Here is a 20797-nt window from a genome sequence, read left to right on the forward strand (position 1 = left end):
GAGGAGGTGGAGGGAGACAGGGGCAGGGACACACAGACAGTGATAGAAGAAGAGGGAATATGGAGGTTTGGGATGTGCCAGGCTACAGCAACCTGAGAGAGGTGACTTTCCTCAGACTCAGTCTGGCTGCTAGAGCCAGGGGAAAGACCCAGCCCCTTAGCTGCTGCTCTGGGGAGAGACACTTGGAGCAATCATTAAAGTGGTCCACTAAGACACTCAGCAATTTAAGTGGTAGTGGTCTGCAAAGAGAAGTTTGAGCACTGCTGTCCTAAACCCTTTCTCAGTGAAGTTGCAATGTGGCAGAACTGCTGTAAATAGGGACCAACATTCCCTGCACTTAAACAGCAGAGAGGGAGTATTTCTTTCCCTAAGGCTGTCATGTAATTCTAGGTCAGCTATGCTAAAGGCCCCAGAAGCATGCTCACAACTCAGCAGAAGTCTGTTTGGTTTATGGAAGGGCTGTGCTGTTCATAGCACTCTGTAACTGAAAACTGCAATAACCATTACTTTAATTTACAACTTTATTGAAAGTGGCAGATCCCTTTCAATGCTCTTTTAAAAACTACCACCACTGCTGCATAGAATGCTGGAGGACATTTGTGGGGGTTGTGTCCTTAAAAATCATCTTTACTCACAACACTGCGGCACTTGTGCAGGATAATACAAGGTACCTTATTAGCACAATATGCTACCATCACGAACAGCATAGAGTTTAAAGCAGCAAGAGACTTTCTGCTAGCCTAGTGCCTCTCCCTTTTGTCTGACCAAACATTCCCTTTGCTTCTCCTCATGCACAGATACAGGCTCCTTGGCTGCCACTGTGTACAACTGATCTTTGGCAGTGTTAACACCTCGAGTCTGGATTCAGGCAGTAGAGAAGACTGCTTGCAGCTCACTTTAGCACAGCGCTAAGAGGGGCAGGGGGAATGTGTGTGTTCTCTCTGTAGAGAGACCCCAGTCCCAACCGTCTGAAACCTGTGCAGCTGAAGTGGGGGAAGAACACCCATGTTTACTTCCTGTTGGCTTCTAGGGTAGCTGTAGGAGCTACCTGACATCACTCACGTGAATATAGATTTACCTGCTTAGCTTTAGGCACCCAACTGTAAAAGTTTCAACTCTGACTCCTTACAAGCCTGGTTTCCTTCCAGCTCCCTGGGAGTAGCAGTGTTTGCTGTAGAACAGATATGGAGACCTGAAATTCAAGGCTAAACTAGCACCATCAAGAAGGCAAAATAGATGAAGATGCTCCACAGGGAAACCTTGACTGCCCAAATTGTCTATCAGCTACACTTCCAAAAAGCAACAAGAGATGCAGCTCAGCACCTGGGCTGTACCTCTGGCTGAGACTGCATTGGCTTCGAACTGTTTAGAGCAGAGCTGTAAGAAATGGTTTGTGAGTACCATGGAGGAGAGATTGACTTCGGTATCCCAAGCACAGCATTTAGGACACAGTCCCCCCAGGAGCCATGCTAGCAGCTGTCTAATGGGTAATGTGAAAGCTGACTTCCTCCAATAAATAAGGAATTACAGGTGGAGCTTTTAAGCATCCTTGCATGACAAGAATCCCCTTTCTAATGCACTTCAATCTTAGTGTTTAGCCTGTCTCACCTTAGGACTGTCACAGTACTCAGTCTGCCAACAGCCCCCACACCTGATATGTCTGCTGGTCGCATGAAAAGCAGCAGCAAGAGGCTTTGAAGGAGCATAAGCAACTCACAACCCACATGTCAGAGTGTTTTAAACCAAATGCAGCTGCCTTGTTCCCACTGCTTCATGGAAGTGACACAAACTTTGCTTTAGTCTCACCTACATGAAGCAAGGCCTGGTCAAAGAGTGACTGCTGGCAGAACAGTCAGCAAACCCTTCCCGTAAAAATGACAAAACACCACCGCTACTCTCGAATGGGCAACAGGGAGGTGGGGAGGAGTGGAACAGCAGTTTACTTTCACTTGCTGCTAGTTATAGGCTTTGTTCTACTAGTGTATGAAATCAGCTTTGTGGGGCTAGAGTACGGCTCTGCCTCCACTAGACTGCTGTAGTGTATGGCAAACTGCAGCCAGCTGTACTCCTTGTGCTCTGCTGCTCACCTAAACATCCTGGGGAGAGAGAGAGGCTGAACCCATCCTATGTCCCTGTCAAAACATCAGAGTACAAGAGCTCTGCCCCACCAGCCAGGTTTTACCTTTAACAAGCTCTGAATCAAATAAAACTGGATATGTCCACCAAGAGAACAATTAAAAACCCCACTGAGAACAGTGTAAAAACAATCTGACTGCCCTCCTTGGGCTCTGCAAAAGGTCTGACTTGTACTTGCACTGTGAATCCCACCCTTGGGTGTCACTGAAACACGTATAGATGAAGACGCTGAAATGTCCTGGAGTCCGTAGCACAATGTTACAGCCAACAACTGATGGTGGTGGTCTGGATTAGAGATGTAGTTCTTATGATGTTGGAAAAATCCTCCTCCTAACGAGCAGCAACAGCTGGACTCGTCAGCGGGCTGAAGTCATGTGGTTCCGGCTGTGTGAAAACCTAGGAGGGGAGGGGAGGGGAGAGAAGAACAGGCTGGTGATGCCGGCTGCACTCATCTGTCTGAATGACACATTCAGGTGTCAGAACCCACCAGAGACCAAGATGGCTTTGTAAAAAATACGCTCTGCCTCAGCTGGCTGCAGGCGTCACTGGGAGGAGCTCTCTGGCTTGCACTGTACAGCCCTGGTGAGTTAGCAACACTTCCCCCCGCCCCAGGTTTAACAACCTCAAACCCTACATGTCAACTGTTTTTGCTGCAGCTTTGCTTATAAATGTCAGTGGGTTTAGTAGCAAAGGGCCTTTGGGCTTGTTCTCCCCCTTTACAGGGGAGTGCTGAGTCCCACTTCAGCCTGCCAGCAAATGAAAGGAACAAGCAGCAACACAGCAAGAGCCCAGCTTAACCTTTTAGATTCTCACCTCTCAGAAATAACTGGTCCTAAGATTCCCCAATTAAAAATGCAGAAAAGAACCTTGTCTGTACATTAAAGGTAGATATTAGATGGCAGATGTATACATTGAAGGCAATCTGCCACAAGCACTTCTTTTCCTGTTAGTTACTGCCTCATATGTTTCAGTCAAACCCTAACCCTGACAACTGTTCATTGCCTTGGGTCAGCAACTCCTGTCAGGCCTGATGTGCTCACTAGACTTATGTACAGTCATAGATATGGGCTAGAATTATGACAACCATGCACAGTGCCAGTTTACCTGTGTCAGGTCAGCCTGGTCTTCAGGCAGAGCACATTTGTATATGAGCTAACAAGCCTGAAAGAAAAAAGCCTGGCATCTACACCCTACCAAGAGAAAATCTTTGCCTGGGCTTACTCTTCATAGACTTCATGCACAGGTTTATAGGACTGTCAAACAAAGGGAGATAACCCCATAGTTATTCTTTACCTAATGACTCAAAAGAAGCCAAGCATGTTGGGCCCTGACAAAAGGTCTGGACAGTCTCTCAAAGAGAACTGGTGAGAATAACCTCTTTGAACAAGGGACTCAAGGTTACTGTGATGTCTTGGACACATTTTCTCTTTTGTTTGTGACCATTTCTATCCTTATCCCTTTTACTTGGTATCACAGAACACGAGTACTGGAAGGGTCCTCAAAAGGTCACCGAGTCCAGTCCCTGACCCTCATTGCAGAATCTGTTCCTTTCTGTTCATAAACCTGTTTTATTTTACCATAAACCAGCTCAGTGCTTTGTGTGTTAGCCCCAGTTAACATGCTGCTCTGAACTCTCTCTTTAACGCAGTAGCAAAGTTGATAAGGTGCAGGGGAGGTACACTGCAGATTGACATCTCTCAGAAGTTCAAGAACTGATGTTAACCTGCTAGACTAGTCTTGTTCTGGCACAGTCCAAAAGATCTGGCTGGCAGACAGATAACCTGGTATAGCAGTGAGATGCCACACGGCTTAGCTGCTACAAAGCCACTTGCTGAGATTGAGATGGGAGCACAATGGCTCTCTGGTCTGGGAACACCATCAGGACATCACACTAAGTTTGACGTTACCCCTGTATAACAATGTGGACACTACTCACATCTGCATCAGCCAAGTAAAACACACCTGCTGCTCTACACACTGGATCATCGACTTTTGCAGGATTCCTGAGTGCTGAACGTTGATTACTGCGCATACTATAGGCCAAGTATGGCTTTAAAGTACATTTCTTACAATTAAATGGACTTGCTTTTCGAAGGTCCCTTGAATATGTCTCAGAAATAAGCAATAGGAGCCTGTTCAGCAATAATTTGAAAATGTATTACATTTGTTAGTGGTAAATGTAAGAAATGGGAACTGCCCCTTTCAGTGCAGAGTAGGGGCACAGCGGCACTTCCACCTCATCTGCTTAGAATCTAGCAGATTTAAGGAGTGGGATGCGTAATTAAGTGTGTGTGTACAAGCAGATCGCAGGGTAAAAGAGACAGCAAAGGCAGCCAAAATACTACAAGCAGTTTTAAATCCTCACAAATACAAGAGACCATCCAAGTTCCTCCATTTCCATTAATTAAGTAATTTTTGTCTTTTTCCCCTTCAGCTGTCATGGCATATGTAGCTCATCTCTAATCTCCTTAGACCAATCTGACTACAACCACACGCTTTATCCATAGCTCCACTGGCTAGTCACAACAAGCTGCATTAGCTTTCATGGCTCCCAGAGGCCTGGACTCAAACCAGTCGCAAAAACAAACTGAGGTGGGTGGTGAACACCCTGCAGGGAGAACGAACAATATGGTACGTGTGTTGTTACTGGCCTGGGGAGTGAGACTAAGACATCACGAATCCCTTGGTGCTCAGGGCAGCAGTCATGCACATTACACAGCGATGTTCAGGGTGGTAACGCATCGTCCTGGAGACGGATTCAAAGCAGAGCTGTAGACATCTCACCGTTTGCTTTAGCAAACGCACACATCTCGGATGTTTGGGCAAACAGCCACGCTGGTCCTGTGAGGTTACTGGAACACACCCCAGCCACTGAGTTCTCCGTGCACACACCTAACCCCCACCCCACATCAGAGCATTTTTACCTTTGCACCCGCTCCACCATGTGTGCTATCAGTTTGTCAGAGATGCCTGGGCAGGACTCCTCAGCCAAGCTAAAGGCGTTCTCCAGCTCCTCCATAGCTCCCACGTTCCCACCCGTCTGCTTGTGCTTGTCTTTGAGCTGCAAGCCAGAAACACCACGTTAACACTTTGTGACATCTGAGCACATTCACCAAGCAGATCAACGCAGAATGACAATTAAGGAGTCTTCCTTTTCCATGTGGTTTTGTTGGGGGACCCAGGCCACTGACAGGTAGGTTCCTACAGGCCGGGCCCATCAGGGCTCTACCCTCTGCGCACAGGAATAAGGGCAGACCCAGTGGAGCACACTCCACAGCAAGAGGAAGCCAAGCCTTTCCCAAAGCAGCCCCCTGCCACCTCTCCCCACACAAATGGCACAGGAGATTGTGCTGGACTGAGCACAGCCTGGAGGACCAAAGGCCAGGAACCCACACAGCTGTGCAAGCTTCTCTACCCCACACTGTCCACAAGCCTCCCCTAGAGTGGAGGACAGTTCACTGGCAGTGCTCACTGACGGCTCTCTAGCAGAGCGGCTACAAGAGAGGTGCCACATGTGTCGATGGATTTTCTGAGGAACAAAGCCAGTGCCCATAGCAGCCTGGGTTTGGTCTGAAGCTGGGACCCACAGATGGGAGGAGGGGTGCTGCAAACCCCTGAACTTCAGCAGGCCAGCTCCCCGATCTAGTGTAATCTGAAAAAGTGAGCAATCCCCCTTACAGAGCCTGTGTGCCACTGAATGCCCTGAGCCGAGTTCAGACCGGGGATAGGGTAGGGCTTGGGATCTTGCATGATTTAACAAAAGACAGAACAGAGTTCTCCAGTAGGTCATTTACTGAAAATGCACAAAGAGCACAACCCTGAGCATTAGGAAACGCCAGGCCAGGCACAACTGCTAGGTCAAGACAGAACTGAAACAACCTCCTCACTGCTTATGATGTAGCACAGATTTTCCAGACCACCAATAGTTGGCTGTAGCCTCTGCCCCTTCATTGAGGTAACATTTCCCAAACCCAGCCTGTGGGAGTGCCCTGCAGACTCAGCCTGCACTCACGGCCTTTCCACTAAACAAAAGCAAAGCTGAAAGCAGAGGCTCCTCTCGACACTGAAGTATCTACACCAACTAGCCACCCTCTTGGTCAGTCAAAAACCTCCCTAACTACCTTCATCTCTACTATGCTGATTAAGTGGCTTTAACTTGTCCTTATAGTTCCTTGCATGTAATCTGAGGAGCAACCTAATTCCTTGAGTTCACGTTCCCTCTCACAGAGACAATGAAGGACAAGGCAAATCTTAATGCTAATCGGTGGCTGGTCTTATCCCAGTGCTCACAGTCCCCCTGGTGGAGGGAAACTCACTCCATTTAACAAGACACAGGTCTGCCTTGCCTCGGTGAGTGAGCTGCCATTTCACCCAAGTCGAGCTCAGCTGTCACAGCAAGCCACGTATTTCACTATTAACGTACATGCAGCAACCCAGACTGAGGAATGACAGACAAGCAGCACATTGTGCTTGTCTCGCCTAGGGCTTGACTTTCACCTCCACTTGAAAGAACTCTAGTGCCAGGTCTCCAGGGAAGTGCAAGGGAATTCAAGGCCTTTCCCTACTAAAGAAGGGCCCAAGTGCATAAAGTCCACAAGCTGCCAGCAGCTAATGACCAATGTTCAAGCCAGATCTATGTGGTGCTCTGGGCCAATCAGAAAGGGTGATGCAAAGAGAAAGGCCAGGCTGCCAGGCACCGAGAGAGGGTAATGCAAAGAGGGGATGAGGCATTCCATACCCTGGGTTCACGTGAAGGGGGAAGAACTGAAAACACAAGGACAAGAAGCTGTAAGGCAGCACTGGACTCCTGCCCAGAGAACATTTCACCAGCACAAGGACATTAGGTCAGCTCTTTTAAGCAGGACATACAGCGCTGACTTGGCTGAACCAAGCCCTGGCCCTGTCAGCCACCCTGCTCTTCCCCCCCCACGAGGATCCCTCCTGCTTATACTCTCCCTGAATGTACAACCCAGCAGCCTGCCCTTCACCTGCAGCCATGGCAAACTCAGAGAGCAGCCTTCTCACCTCCCCGAAGACTGGGCGGACAAGCGTAGAGAGACACTGTGACCTTGGCTGTCGCTTGATGGGCTCAGCAGTCTGGAAAGCAGACACAGAGAAGATGAGTGCATGCAGCAGACACCCACAGAAGGGGGCATCAAGCCCACAAAGACGCTTCTATCCATCACTTCCCTGGCACCTGAAACATTTCTCTTTCCAGAGACTAAGGTTAGCGAGCCTGCTATATAACCAGAGGGAGAGGAGTGGCTGGGAAAAAAGCCTGGCTCTGACTCCTAGTGGGAGTCACTGGCTTATTTATACCTGGCCCTGCAGATTTCCAAGACCAGCATCTGATGAAGTGAGTCTGTGCTCACGAAAGCTCATGCTCAAAACTTTTCTGTTAGTCTTTAAGGTGCCACAGGACCCTTCGTTGCTGTTACAGATCCAGACTAACACGGCTACCCCTCCGATAATTGACACCATTATAAGTAACATTCGTTTACTAAGAGAGAGACAGGACCAGAAGTGCTACAGTGGAGCAAAGGGAAGGCACAAGGCACTTAAGAGCACCAGGCTGTTCCACATCCGAGCAGCTGTTACAGCTGCATTCCCAGCATCCGGCCTCAACCACTGGCATCCTGGGGGCATAAAGAGGTAGCCCTAAATACCATCCACCATGCTCAGGTGCCAGGCAGGGGAAGTTAAGAACAGAAAATGTCACACAAGTACACTGGGAAGGAGGCAGCTTTCCCTGCTCGCAGGCCCCTCTCATTTCCTGGTCACCCTGTTCTTTGCCAGCAAGGTCAAAAAACTGACCTTTTGGGAACCATGGAGAGGCAGTCCTTTGTGCAGTTTAGGAGAACTGGTGCGAATGGTTGGTGGGAACGTCCAGATCGGACCCTGGTCTCTATCTTCTGCATCTACATCACTAGAAACAGAAGAAGGAGTTAGATACACAGCCTGTGCGATACCACAGAGCGCTTACCCTCCCAGACACACAGCCAACGCACCACAGCCAGCCTCAGTTGTCCTTTCACCCCAGGGCGCTGGGCCTTTTGTGAGGGGGCAGAACAACAGGTACCACTTGAGATGTGCTGGGGAACTGTAATCCAGACCACAGAGCTCATCATGTAAAGCCAGGATAGCTACCACTCCAGTTCTTCAGTTTCCCAGATCCCAGCATGACCCAAAGACACAAATCTGGTTTGACACAGATAGATTCCAGAATAACCAGCAATTCTAGGTGCCCAGTTTGAGGTGCTAAAAGGGTTTGATTTTCACCAAGTTCTGACCATCCAGTTCAGAAGAGTAAGATCCTTTAAGGCATCTCAAAAATCCACTAGTCATTGTTACACATCTTGACTTTCTTCTCCCATGGCTACAGGCAGCAGGACCACACCAGCTAGTGCACTATGGTCTCTGAGCTACCCGTGGTGAAGCCAAGCAATGTATTTGGCTGAATGCCTGTTAGAGATACAGGTGTTAGAAGACACTTCCAGGAGTGCTCCGGGGTAGACAGCCCACAGGGTTAACCCACTAGACTTACACACTTCGGTACCCGGGTCCAAGTCCTGTTGTATTTAACTCATAGGACTTTCTCTGTCTCCAGCCAATACTTCTGGTTCCTCACCTGTGTTAATCCAAAACTGGACAAAGTAGCATCTGAGGGGGGACCAAACGCAAAGAGCCCTGCAACTCTATTTACTCTCTTACTTTGCTCCCCTTACCAGTGCTTGAACATCTATCATATTCTCGTTGCCCAGGAGCAGATGGGGAACAGCCTCACCCACCAGGCTCAGGAGACCTCCCTCTGCCTTCCCCACTTATTGGGACTCTGCTCTGAGGTGGCAGTGAACAGCACTTGGGAGGGTTGGGCACAGCCGGTATGGAGGTTAGTACCAGGGCAGGTGGCATACGCACATGTCAGAATCACCAGAACTGGAGTCCTCTCCGTGGCCTTCCGATTTCCAGCGCTTGAATCGGTCAATCAGCTCCATGAGGAATGAGGTTTTCTTGGTATAGCGTGTGATGAACTTGTGCTTTAGCAATTCTTTCGCAGTCGGCCTCTGTGGCAAATCAGGAAATAGAGTGCGCTAGACCCAGCAGAAGTCAAGATCTGCCAGAGCCACGACCAACACTCAACAGCTTCATCTTTCATTTCTGCTATTCCTGCTTATTCATTCAGCAACTGCTAATTTCTCTCCAAGAGAAATTAGGTCTTTCTGCTGAGGGTTTCTAGGCACCTCGTTCTATGCCCCAGCCAATCCATTCTGTCTGCAGTGAGAGGAAGGAAATTATACTCACAAATCGAGGGTCCTTGTTGAGACAGGCTTCCACAAATTCTTTGAAGGGCTTGCTGTGGTGTCCCTCCAGCGTTGGAGGGCTGTTTTTGGGGATCAGGAAGAGCACCCTCATAGGGTGCAAGTCAGAATTAGGGGGCTCTCCCTTTGCAAGTTCAATGGCTGTGATGCCAAGAGACCAGATATCTGCCTGGGAGAGGAGCAAGAAGAGTGACTTCAGAGAAGCAGCAAGTGTCTTGCTAAGCACTTCATGGCCTGCAGAAGGTGCATGCAACATCCACTTCGCTGGAAGGACCCACTTCACTTGTGGTCTGTGGGGTATTTAGTCTCTATGGTCATTTTGTCAGAGGCTTCCCCCACAGAATCCCTGCTACAATGGGGGCACTCTATTGAATGTCCATCCCTGTGTTAACAAAAGCATGCATCCTACCTAAGCAATGCAGCCAAGAGCATAAAACCCTTCTTCTAACCCCCAACTCACCTTAAAGTCATAGGCAGACTGTTTGATCACCTCTGGTGCCATCCAGAAAGGAGTCCCAACAAATGTATTTCTCTTGATCTGGGTGTCCGTCAGCTGTCCAGCCACGCCAAAGTCAGCCAGTTTCACATCCCCTTGTTCCGAAAGCAGCACGTTGGCAGCTGGTCACACAAATAAGACTAAGTCAAATGGTTCCTGTAATGCCAGTAACCAATAAGGAACCTAGTGGCTCAGGTCTTTGAGAGGCCCAGTGGTGACAGCCCCTGTTCTGAGAAAACTCTCAACTGCGATTTCCAGATTCAGTATCTCAAGCAATTCAAAGCAGGTCCATGCGTTCAGGGGAAGAGAAGGAACGTTCATCTGGCAGCTCTAGGATGAGTTTTGAAGGAGTTCTGAAGGCTGAAGGAGGCCCTATGGCACATGGCCTCATGTAGAGTCACTAAGCTATCTACAGGCACCCCGAGAGGACGAGTGCTCAGCACTGGCTAAATATCAGGCCCACCTCAAGTGGGGCCTCCAAACACTGCCAGCCACTGTGGGCAGTCCTGGCCTTAGAACTTACATTCCTTCCACTCACTCAGTTCTTCTCAGGCGTGGCACTCAGGATTTTGGGATGTCTCTTTCCAAGAGAGACCCTGTAAGTTTGCTCCGTATGCAAGTGGCGTGGGGAAGCTCTGTGCAGAGGGCACATCAGGTGCCAGTAGTATCAAACTAGACATCCTGTGTGCCAGTGCAGTTAGAAGGTGCACACCCAGTGACACAACCCTCTCAGTGTCTGTCCAGTGCTGCTCCACTCCAGCCCTCCCCGCCGCATGGAACAGCTCAGAACCAGCTCCCCAGGCCGTACTCGTCCTCATTCACGCCCCTTCCCACAACTGGCAAGCGGTGCAATTCTTTTAGCACCCAGTGCTCTCAGCCTCTCTGCACAGCCAGACACTCTCACGGAAGTCACCGTCTCCCTCCTGCCTGGTGCAGCGGAGGAAGTCACCCAGCTACACTGTGTGGGGAGGGACCTTGTCTCCACACTGCATGTCTCCTACTGCACCTGGGTGCTAAAGAATGACAAGCAGGGTACAGTGATGGCAGCATCCCTTCCATTTCCACTGCTGCCGTGCTCAGCACTTGGGCTTCAGAGCTCTCGCAGCAGCTCTGGCCACACATCCACACCAGGGCCACGGCAAGCTGCACACCTGATGACCAGCACACACTCACATGCCAAATCAGCAGCTCCAATGCTAGCTAAGGCATCCAGCAGGCCATCAGGCAATTCTGCTAACTCACAGCTCTCCCCTTGTTCCATGTCCTTCCTGACACTGCAGGTGCCAGACTGGTGCTACTGACCCTCCACCCTACCCCAGGCCCTAGACAGACGCAGCACCTCATCCTCATCTGAAAGAAAATGAGACTTTATGGTCTCCAGAACAGCAAAACTAGTAGCTTATAAAGCAGTTATATGTGCACTGGCTTCTGTACGTTTATGTAAGGACAGATGGGATCATCATTCGTGGGCAAAGGGGCCATGCTCTCCAAGCCTGACCTTTGATGTCCCTATGGATCTTCCTCTCAGAGTGCAAATAATCCAAGCCCTTGAGGATTTCCCGCAGGATAGTAGCAATGTAGGTCTCTTCCAAGGGTCCTGGCTTTAGCTAAGTGGGAGAAGAGAGAGAGTGAGTGAGAGCGCGAGCGCGCGTCTGGAGGGAAGAAAGGAAGGAGCAGGCCTTAAGCAGATGTGAAGTGGTGGAAGGAGGACAGAGGGGAAGGTGGGGGTGCAGGGCAGAGAAGATCTGAAATTTCCTGCATGACTTTTCTGAGAGACATTTACACACCTCTATAGGTGTTCTTAACAGGCACCACAGTTCCTGACCCCCATTTGCAATGCAAGATCTCCTGCCCAGCTGCATCAGACACCTGCTAGCAGATATGCCAATCTGGAAATGTACTGCTGGGCTACATATCCCACACCATTACACAGCTGAATCAAAACGAAGGGTTATCACACTCATCCGCATTAGGCTGCAAATACATTACACGTAAAGATCCAGTCAGTGACCAGATCGGGACACATGCATGCATCTGGTACAACAGCAAGAGAGGGGCTTCAGAGTTCTCTGGAGGCCAGGTGGGGTGACAAGATTCCCCCGCCCCAGATGAGTTCTCAGCAATAATAAGGCCCTGAGCCTGCAACGAACTCTGTGCAAATGTCTGCCTGAAGCTCAGCACCCACCAGCTGCTGAACTCCCACCCCTCCCAACACCTCCTGTCTGCTGGCGGCCCTGCCAAACAGCACCTACTCCTGCTGCCCACCAAGAGTCAGCTGTTCCCTAGCATGCAAGGAGCACTGGGAGGGAGGGGAAGGAATGGGAACGGGGTACGACTGGAGGGGGCGGGGGGTTGGACTGGATGGGTAGGGTGGAAGGAGGAGTGGATAGAGGCAGAGCAGGAGTCTGAAGAAAGGGATGGTGTGAGAGCAGGGCCTGGGGAACAGCAAAACTTGAACAACTCCAGGGAAACCTGGAAGCCTGAAACTACATGAATCAGCCCATTTCAGTAGGTCACACTAAAGGAGCTACCAAAATGAACAAGAAAAACGAGTTGTCCCACCTATCCAAGCACGACACCATTAAATCAACGGAGCTGCAAGGAGGGACACAGCAAAGTTGGGACCCATGTCTGTTCTGCATCTCTATTATTGAGCACCTGGCGTAGCACGGATAGTGTCAGCCAAACAGGGCAAGCTATCGCTGGCTGTAGCGGACAGATTCTCTTAGGTACTGAGTAGCAAGGAGTGTTGTCAATGGAGCTCAGACAGTCTGATGCAGACTTCCCAGAGGGTCGGAGAGCTAATGCTTTCTCTATCCTGGCAGAACACAGGTTTTGTAGCCAGCAGGCCTGCTCTGCATGGTCTGAACATGGCTTAGTGGGGCTAATCAGCTCCAATATTTATGATTATTTCACAAACTAAGGTTCCACCCTCTGGTCGTGCGCCAGATGTGTCCATATGGGGCTAGATTAGGACTGACCCAGCTACTTACCAAATCCAGCGCTGAGCCTCCCCCCAAGTACTCCATGATTATCCACAGCTTGGTACTCTGCAAGTGAGGCAGAAAAACATGACTAGATGCACATTGGACACCATGTTAAACCCAAAAATCAAACCTAAAGCAGGCTCTGCCCCACCGGCCACTAATCCTGCATACAGCTCTTCAATCAGTAGACTAAACAGACCTTCAACCTCCACTGCCAGACTGGGACCAAAGTCGGGGAGAGTCCATTCATCCCTCATTAACACAACCCTGCTCTGCAGAAATCAGACCTGGGAGGGGAACCCACCATGCATGTCCCTTCCCACCTTTTCCCGCAGTAAATTCAGTGCTCAGTCTGGCGATCGCAGACAGTGGCCATGCAATCTTTCCCACGTGCCTCTATCATTGCATTGCCTGCCGATCCCACAAGCAGCCCCTCTCAGGGAGGAGGGGTAGTTTTTCAGTCCATGGCCTCACTAATGAGACTGCCAACGTGGATGATGCTCAAGCAGCAACCACAATCTTGCCCTAGACTATCCACACACCTAGCATGAGAGCTCTCTGGCAACAGAGTGTTTTCTCTGTCACAACAGGCCCCAAGATTCCTACCATCACATGCATCAGTAGCAACAGCCAAAGCTCGTCGTTCAGCCTGGCCACTATTGCAGACTGGTTTAAGCGAGAACCTCAGTCTGGTGGCCTTGATCTATCTAAAACACTCACTCCCACTTGCAGTGGCCAGTGGGGTTGACAGTCACTGTTCAGACAGGCCAAGGTGACTCGCAGGTGTGCTGAGACCAGGGCAGAGGAGTCATGCAGAGAAGAGTGGAGGCAGCGTGGACTGCACCAAATGTAGAGCTTTTTACAGTTGTTGCAGCAGCCTCTCCAAGCAACCTGAGTTTGGGCTCCAAAGCCTCAGAATACCCCGGCTCCCTGCCTCAGTGGCTCTGCACTCCCAAAAGTGCCTGGTGCTCTGTTCTGAGCCACTCCCAAGAAGAGGGGGAATGAGGCTGGAGCACCAGCTCACCCAGCACAGTAAAACCAACACCTGCTTGCTAAACACTGGTACATAATGCCGGTGGCACACCAGAGAGAAAAGTCAGGCAGCGATTTATGGGCATAAAGGTAACGCATCTTCCACAGCTGCGATGGAAGTGCCGATTCTCTTCTGGAGACAAAGTATGAGTCCCCAGAGAGGCAACGGCAGCATCACTGCGGCTAAGATCAGAAAGAGTGGGGAGGGACTGTCTGGGAGCTGTCTGCTGTGGAGTGAGTATTTTCGGCAGCCTCTCTCTCTGATGGAGCAGTCCCCAGTTCTTGGGATGAATTGTGTACACGGTGACCACCACAGCGTGTTCTGCAATGGCCAATTCCACAACGGGGCAGGTACACGCAGTAGGAAGGGCCATTTCATCCTCGCTGCAGTTGCGATGGCCTTCGCTGTCAGTGCAGCCCACCCCTGCCAGACACCCACTAGCCACAAGCCCAGCCTGCTTCCTGCTGATCACAGGTACCATCCCAGCCACACTGATGGGTTAGCGGACGAGGAGGGTTGCTCCCAGAGCACTGTGACTACCTTCAGATAGGACCCATAGTAGCGGGTTATGTAGGGGCTGTCACACTGACTGAGCACTGTGATCTCCTGCTGGATGTCCTCAATTTCATCCTCCGCCTCCTCCAAGTCGATGATTTTAATGGCAACCACCTCCTTGGTGCGGTTGTCGATCCCCTTGTACACCTCACCGAAGGAGCCTTTGCCAATCCTCTCCAGCTTGGTGAAAAGCTCTTCTGGGTCCACCCTGGAGTGCTAAGCAGAAGGAGGAGATAAGATGCAAGGTCAAACCCTAAACCAGCCACAGGACACTATTGTAAAACAGGGTCATTGTCAGCATGGACTCCCACTACACTTCTGTGAGGGAGCTCATCTTCCTTGCAAGGCACCATATTGAAGTGTTAACTCTGAGACCTAAAGAGACTATTTAAGTGCAGCTGTAAACTCCGCAAGACCCTTTGATACTATTGCTTTCAGCCCAGTTGCAGACTCAGAGATGCTTTGCACTGGTAAAGTTTTTTTGCCTTTCTTAAAGACAAGTTGAGGTTTTGGAAAATGTCGTGTGACCTCTGGGAAATAACCAAGCAGTTCTGATGTACAAGTGTCCACACCCACGGCTTCTCAGAACACGTACGATACAGACTCGCCTACAATCACGTCAACAAGGGGCCACTCCCTAGTTAAACTTTGAATTCAACTCAGATTTTACCTGAGGTCAAGGACAGAGGCATTTTCCCATTTCTTTTCCTCTTGAGTCTTGCAGCTGGTCCTCACAGAGCACCTCACCCGGTGTTTAATAATTAAACCAACTGGGCATCATTAACAAGCCCTTGGCTTGGGCAGAGCAGATAAACAACGCTTCTCAACAGTACTGCCTCTGCACACAGGGCAGCAGAGAGCTAGACAAGAGCAGCCAGCACACTCAGCTACCTGAACAGGATTTTAATATGCTTTTTAACCTAAGATATCAAACAACCTCATGCATCCACGGCAACACATGATTAATAGTCACTAATGAAGAGAAACAAGAGCAGCCATTGCAGAAGGTTCTTTTGAGACAGGCAGGGGTATGTTCTGGACTCAGCAAATGGAGCCCGATCCCAGCCTTCTTGTTAACAGCGCACGAAGGCAATATTTAGTCCTGGCTCTGTCTGAGGAGCACTGCAGAGACTGAAATGGGCAGCAGGGGGGCTAAGCATCCGTTGCAAACCTAACACACATTGGAGTATTGCTGTATTGGCCAAAGGCATTGGGGAGACTGCGCCCCATCAAGTGACACACAAGTTAGCACCTAGGATCGGACACTCACAAATTATTTGCTTTACAGCAGTGCCTGGAGCCCCAAAATTCAGTCTATTTTCGTCAGTTTCAGGGTCATAAATACTTTAGCCAATTCAATCTGAAATTTCATTGTCATAACCTGTAGGGATCAATTCCTGCCCCGAAAAAGATGTTGAGGGAGGAAGGATCACAAGGTCATGGTGGGGGGGGGTTGCAGTACTGCTACCTCTACTTCTGTGCAGCTGCTGACTACAGCCCTGCATGCAGAGCTGGGCAGCTGTAGCATGGCAGCTGCTGCACAAGAGCCCAGCTCCAAGACAGAGCCACTGGGAGCAGCAACACGAAAGTAAAGATGGCATGGTACCACCACTACTGGCATCAGCCCTGCCTTCAGAGCTGGGCAGCTAAGGAGTGGCAGCTGCTGGGTGGAAGCCTGGGTCAGAAGGCAGAGTTACTGCCAGCAGCAGTGCAGAAGGATGGCATGGTAAAGTACCGACATCCTTTCTTCTGTGCTGCTGCCTGCAGAGCTGGGCCTCCAGTCAGCAGCCGCCACTCTCTGGCCGCCCAGCTGTGAAGGCAGCAGCACAAAAGGGTGATGTCATATGACACTGCTACCCTTACTACTTTGTTGATCTAGGCAGGGCACTGCCTTCCACACTGGGCACCCCAGCCAATGGCCATGACTCTCTGGCCACCCAGCTCTGAAGACATTGCAGAAGGGTACCAGTACCATGACCCCCCCAACATAACCTTGCAACTGCCCCACCTCCTCCTCTTGGATCAGGACCCCCAGTGTGAGAAACACTGGTCTCCCCTGTGAAATCTGTATAGTATAGGGTCCAAGCATGCAGAAGACCAGATCTCAAAGTCCATGACATGCTTTTCATAGCTATGAATTGGGTAGGGCACTACTCACATAGAAGCTGCTTCAAACCCTTAATCATTCTTGTTGCCTTTCTCTGTACCTTTTCCAGTTCTAGTCTCTCTTTTCAGATGTGATGACTAGAAATGCATACAATATTCAAGGTGTGGGCAGTCTATCGATTTAAATTGTGGCATTATGATACTTTGTCTTATCCATCCCTTTCTTAACAGTTCCTAATATTGTTAGTTTTTCTGACTGACACTGTACGCTGAGTGAATGTTTTCAGAGTGTTTTCCAAGATCTCTTTAAGTGGTGACGCTTGACTTAGAACCCATCATTTTGTGTGTATTATTTAGTGCCAAACAGAGCAGCTCCTCATCCATCTCCAAAATTACAGGCTCCATCTGCTTAGCACAGGTTGTTTGCTAGGGCTGTTACTGATGCGTGTACAGTCCATTATATTAGGAGACAGATTCTGTAACTCAGGCTGCGTGTGTCCGTCCCATTTCTGATCATGTTTCCCCTCAAATGATGGGAGAAAAACATACTCCCCCCTCCCCTAAGAAGGGCACAGTTATATTTAGGGAAGTACTATACCTATGCCAGACTCATGCTTCCTGACTCCCTGGCAGTGGTAACCTTGCAGTATCAAAGTCTGATACTGTCAGGGAATAGGCCAGAAATCACTTGCATAAGGAGAGCAAAGCTGGGCTCATACTTGGAACATCCCCACCTTGGTAAACGATACAATTCTTAAAACAAAGATGTTCGCTTTGAGTATTTATCATAAAAGAGTAGGACTGGAAGGGACCTCGAGAGGCCATCGAGTCCAGCCCCCCACCCTCATGGCAGGACCAAGCACTTTCTAGACCATCCCTGAAAGCCATCTATCTAACCTCTTCTTAAATATCTCCAGTGATGGAGATTCTACCACCTCCCTTGGCAATTCGTTCCAGTGTTTGATCACCCTGACAGTTAGGAACTTTTTCCTAATGTCCAACCTGAACCTCCCCTGCTGCAATTTCAGTCCATTGCCTCTTGTTCTATCCTCAGAGATCATGTTTCAAAAACTAATCCATATCACCTACCTGGTTGGCAAAATCCCTCAGGTGAGCCATGGCCCAAGGCTGGTAAGACACCCACTTCCTTGAAATCAGGTGGCTGGGGTCCTGTAGCATAGGGATGGAGCAGTGTTTTCTCAGCCACCGGAGAGCTGTGATGGGAGAGAATACAGCTGCCATATTCAGAGATCCTGGAGTCTAGCTTGCTCCTCCTTCATCCACTACTTCAGAGTGGTCTTCCCAACCCATTCCAAAACACACCAACCCCTTATCACATCAGCAAAACAGCCCTGGATACATCAAAGACATGAGAGACTTGCTTTACACAGGCAGGAACAGAGCCAGTGTCCTGAACAATCCCTACCCCCTCCAGTGTCCCCCCCTAAGCTAAGCACTTGGGCAGCCACCCAGGAGAGATTCAGGTGCTGCTCAGCGATTAGCAGAGCGCCCACAGCCACCCACATGTGTTTCTATGGTGGTGCAGCTCTGCACATGCCTTGGGGCACACAAAGGGACAAATTAAAGAGAACATAAACCACCTCCACTTCCTAAGTTGCTGTACAAGGGCTCTGCACTGACCCCCTCCATCCCACTGTCCAGGCCGCCCATCTGCCCTCCCCACCCCTCCCCCCACTGCCCAGCCTGTCCCCACTCAGCCCTCCCCCAACTGCCCACCACTCCCCTCACTGCCCCAGCCCCCACGCTCACACACCTGTCCCCACTCCTCCCCTCCCCCCACTTTCCAGCCTGCCCCCACTCACCCCTCCCCTCCCCCAACTGCCCCCCACCCCTCACTGCCAGATCGCCCTCCCCACCCCTCCCCTCACTGCCCAGCCTGCCCCCACTCACCCTCCCCCATTGCCCTGCCCTCCCCTCCCCACGCTTTCCAGCCTGCCCCAACTGCCCCCCCACCCCTCACTGCCCAGCTCGCCCTCCCCTCCCCACTCCTCCCCTCACTGCCCCAGCCCCATGCTCACACACCTGTCCCCGCTTACCCTCCCCACCCCTCAGTGCCCCAGCCTGCCCACATGCTCACACACCTGTCCCCACTCACCCTCCCCATCCTTCCCCTCCCCACCCAGCCTGCCTCCACCCCCACCCCCCGCTCATACACCTGTCCCCACTCACCCTCCCCACCCCTCAGTGCCCCAGCCCGCCTCGCCCCTGCCCCCCGCTCACACACCTGTCCCCGCTCCCCCTCCCCCCCAGTGCCCGGCCCGCCCCTGCCCCCCGCTCACACACTTGTCCCGCCTCCTCTTCCCCTCCCCCCAGTGCCCGGCCCGCCCCTGCCCCCCGCTCACACACTTGTCCCGCCTCCTCTTCCCCTCCCCGCAGTGCCCGGCCCGCCCCTGCCCCCTGCTCACACACCTGTCCCGCCTCCTCTTCCCCTGCCCCCAGTGCCCGGCCCGCCCCTGCCCCCCGCTCACACACCTGTCCCGCCTCCTCTTCCCCTCCCCCCAGTGCCCGGCCCGCCCCTGCCCCCCGCTCACACACTTGTCCCGCCTCCTCTTCCCCTGCCCCCAGTGCCCAGCCCGCCCCTGCCCCCTGCTCACACACCTGTCCCGCCTCCTCTTCCCCTCCCCCCAGTGCCCAGCCCGCCCAGCCCCCCGCTCACACACCTGTCCCGCCTCCTCTTCCCCTGCCCCCAGTGCCCGGCCCGCCCCTGCCCCCCGCTCACACACTTGTCCCGCCTCCTCTTCCCCTCCCCCCAGTGCCCGGCCCGCCCCTGCCCCCCGCTCACACACCTGTCCCGCCTCCTCTTCCCCTCCCCCCAGTGCCCAGCCCGCCCAGCCCCCGCTCACACACCTGTCCCGCCTCCTCTTCCCCTGCCCCCAGTGCCCGGCCCGCCCCTGCCCCCCGCTCACACACCTGTCCCGCCTCCTCTTCCCCTCCCCCCAGTGCCCGGCCCGCCCCTGCCCCCCCGCTCACACACTTGTCCCGCCTCCTCTTCCCCTCCCCGCAGTGCCCAGCCCGCCCCTGCCCCCTGCTCACACACCTGTCCCGCCTCCTCTTCCCCTGCCCCCAGTGCCCGGCCCGCCCCTGCCCCCCGCTCACACACCTGTCCCGCCTCCTCTTCCCCTCCCCCCAGTGCCCGGCCCGCCCCTGCCCCCCACTCACACACCTGTCCCGCCTCCTCTTCCCCTGCCCCCAGTGCCCAGCCCGCCCCTGCCCCCTGCTCACACACCTGTCCCGCCTCCTCTTCCCCTCCCCCCAGTGCCCAGCGCGCCCCTGCCCCCCGCTCACACACCTGTCCCGCCTCCTCTTCCCCTGCCCCCAGTGCCCAGCCCGCCCCGTCCCCCACTCACACACCTGTCCCCGCTCCCCCTCCCCCGCCCCCCGCTCACACACCTGTCCCCGCTCCCCCTCCCCCCAGTGCCCGCCCCGCCCCTGCCCCCCGCTCACACACCTGTCCCCGCTCCCCCTCCCCCCAGTGCCCAGCCCGCACCTGCCCCCCACTCACACACCTGTCCCCGCTCCCCCTCCCCTCTCCTCAGTGCCCAGCCCGCCCCTGCCCCCCACTCACACACCTGTCCCACCTCCTCTTCCCCTCCCCCCAGTGCCCGGCCCGCCCCTGCCCCCCGCTCACACACCTGTCCCCTCTCCCCTCCCCCCAGTGCCCGGCCCGCCCCTGCCCCCCACTCACACACCTGTCCCCGCTCCCCCTCCCCCCAGTGCCCGGCCCGCCCCTGCCCCCCGCTCACACACCTGTCCCCGCTCCCGCTCCCGCTCCCGCTCCCCCTCCCCCCAGTGCCCGGCAGCCCCACCTGGGAGCGGCGCGAACCCCGCGCTCAGCGCCCCCCGCGCGGGGACTCCATGGTAGCGTCTCGCCCCGCGCGCCGCCGGGCTGTAAGGAGGCTGCCCCGGGACAGCGAACTCGGCAGCGGCGGCGGGGGGAGAGGGACGCAACAGCACCGCGAGAGGGCGGGCGCACCGCACAGCCTCCTGGGACGTGTAGTTCCCGCTCGGCCGCCCGACGCGGCGGAGGCCGGCTACGGACTGCAGCACCCGGAAGGCAACGAGGGCCTCTGGGGAGAGAGGAATGGGGGCTCCTGGGAAGTGTAGTTCGCTGGCCCTTCCGCCCGGCGCGAGGACTACAGCCCCC

General features: G+C 52.9%; 1 protein-coding gene across 1 annotated transcript; it reads right to left on the reverse strand.

Annotated features, from left to right (window-relative positions):
- Positions 1 to 12: 12 nt before the first annotated feature.
- On the reverse strand, positions 13 to 20592 carry STK25 (serine/threonine kinase 25). The gene is made up of 12 exons (XM_075003684.1): positions 20460 to 20592; positions 17722 to 17846; positions 14512 to 14742; positions 12945 to 13001; positions 11450 to 11558; positions 9916 to 10073; positions 9439 to 9624; positions 9055 to 9200; positions 7951 to 8062; positions 7162 to 7233; positions 5061 to 5197; positions 13 to 2532 (listed from the first exon to the last, which is right to left on the reverse strand). The coding sequence occupies exons 2-12, from the start codon at positions 17809 to 17811 to the stop codon at positions 2493 to 2495; spliced, it is 1338 nt and encodes a 445-aa protein (XP_074859785.1). The 5' UTR covers positions 17812 to 17846; positions 20460 to 20592; the 3' UTR covers positions 13 to 2492.
- Between the last annotated feature and the right edge of the window lie 205 nt (positions 20593 to 20797).

This window comes from Carettochelys insculpta, chromosome 10 (genome assembly GCF_033958435.1).
Source record: "Carettochelys insculpta isolate YL-2023 chromosome 10, ASM3395843v1, whole genome shotgun sequence".
Lineage (NCBI taxonomy): Eukaryota > Metazoa > Chordata > Testudines > Carettochelyidae > Carettochelys > Carettochelys insculpta.

Bases quoted from the DNA above. Each gene is read 5' to 3' on its own strand.
- STK25 (XM_075003684.1), bottom strand. From the start codon at position 17,811: ATGCTACAGGACCCCAGCCACCTGATTTCAAGGAAGTGGGTGTCTTAC. The intron at 13,002-14,511 runs GTAGTCACAGTG...CCTCACTTGCAG, and splicing joins ACTATGGGTCCTATCTGAAG to AGTACCAAGCTGTGGATAAT. The intron at 9,625-9,915 runs GTGAGTTGGGGG...CTCCTCTCCCAG, and splicing joins AGTCTGCCTATGACTTTAAG to GCAGATATCTGGTCTCTTGG.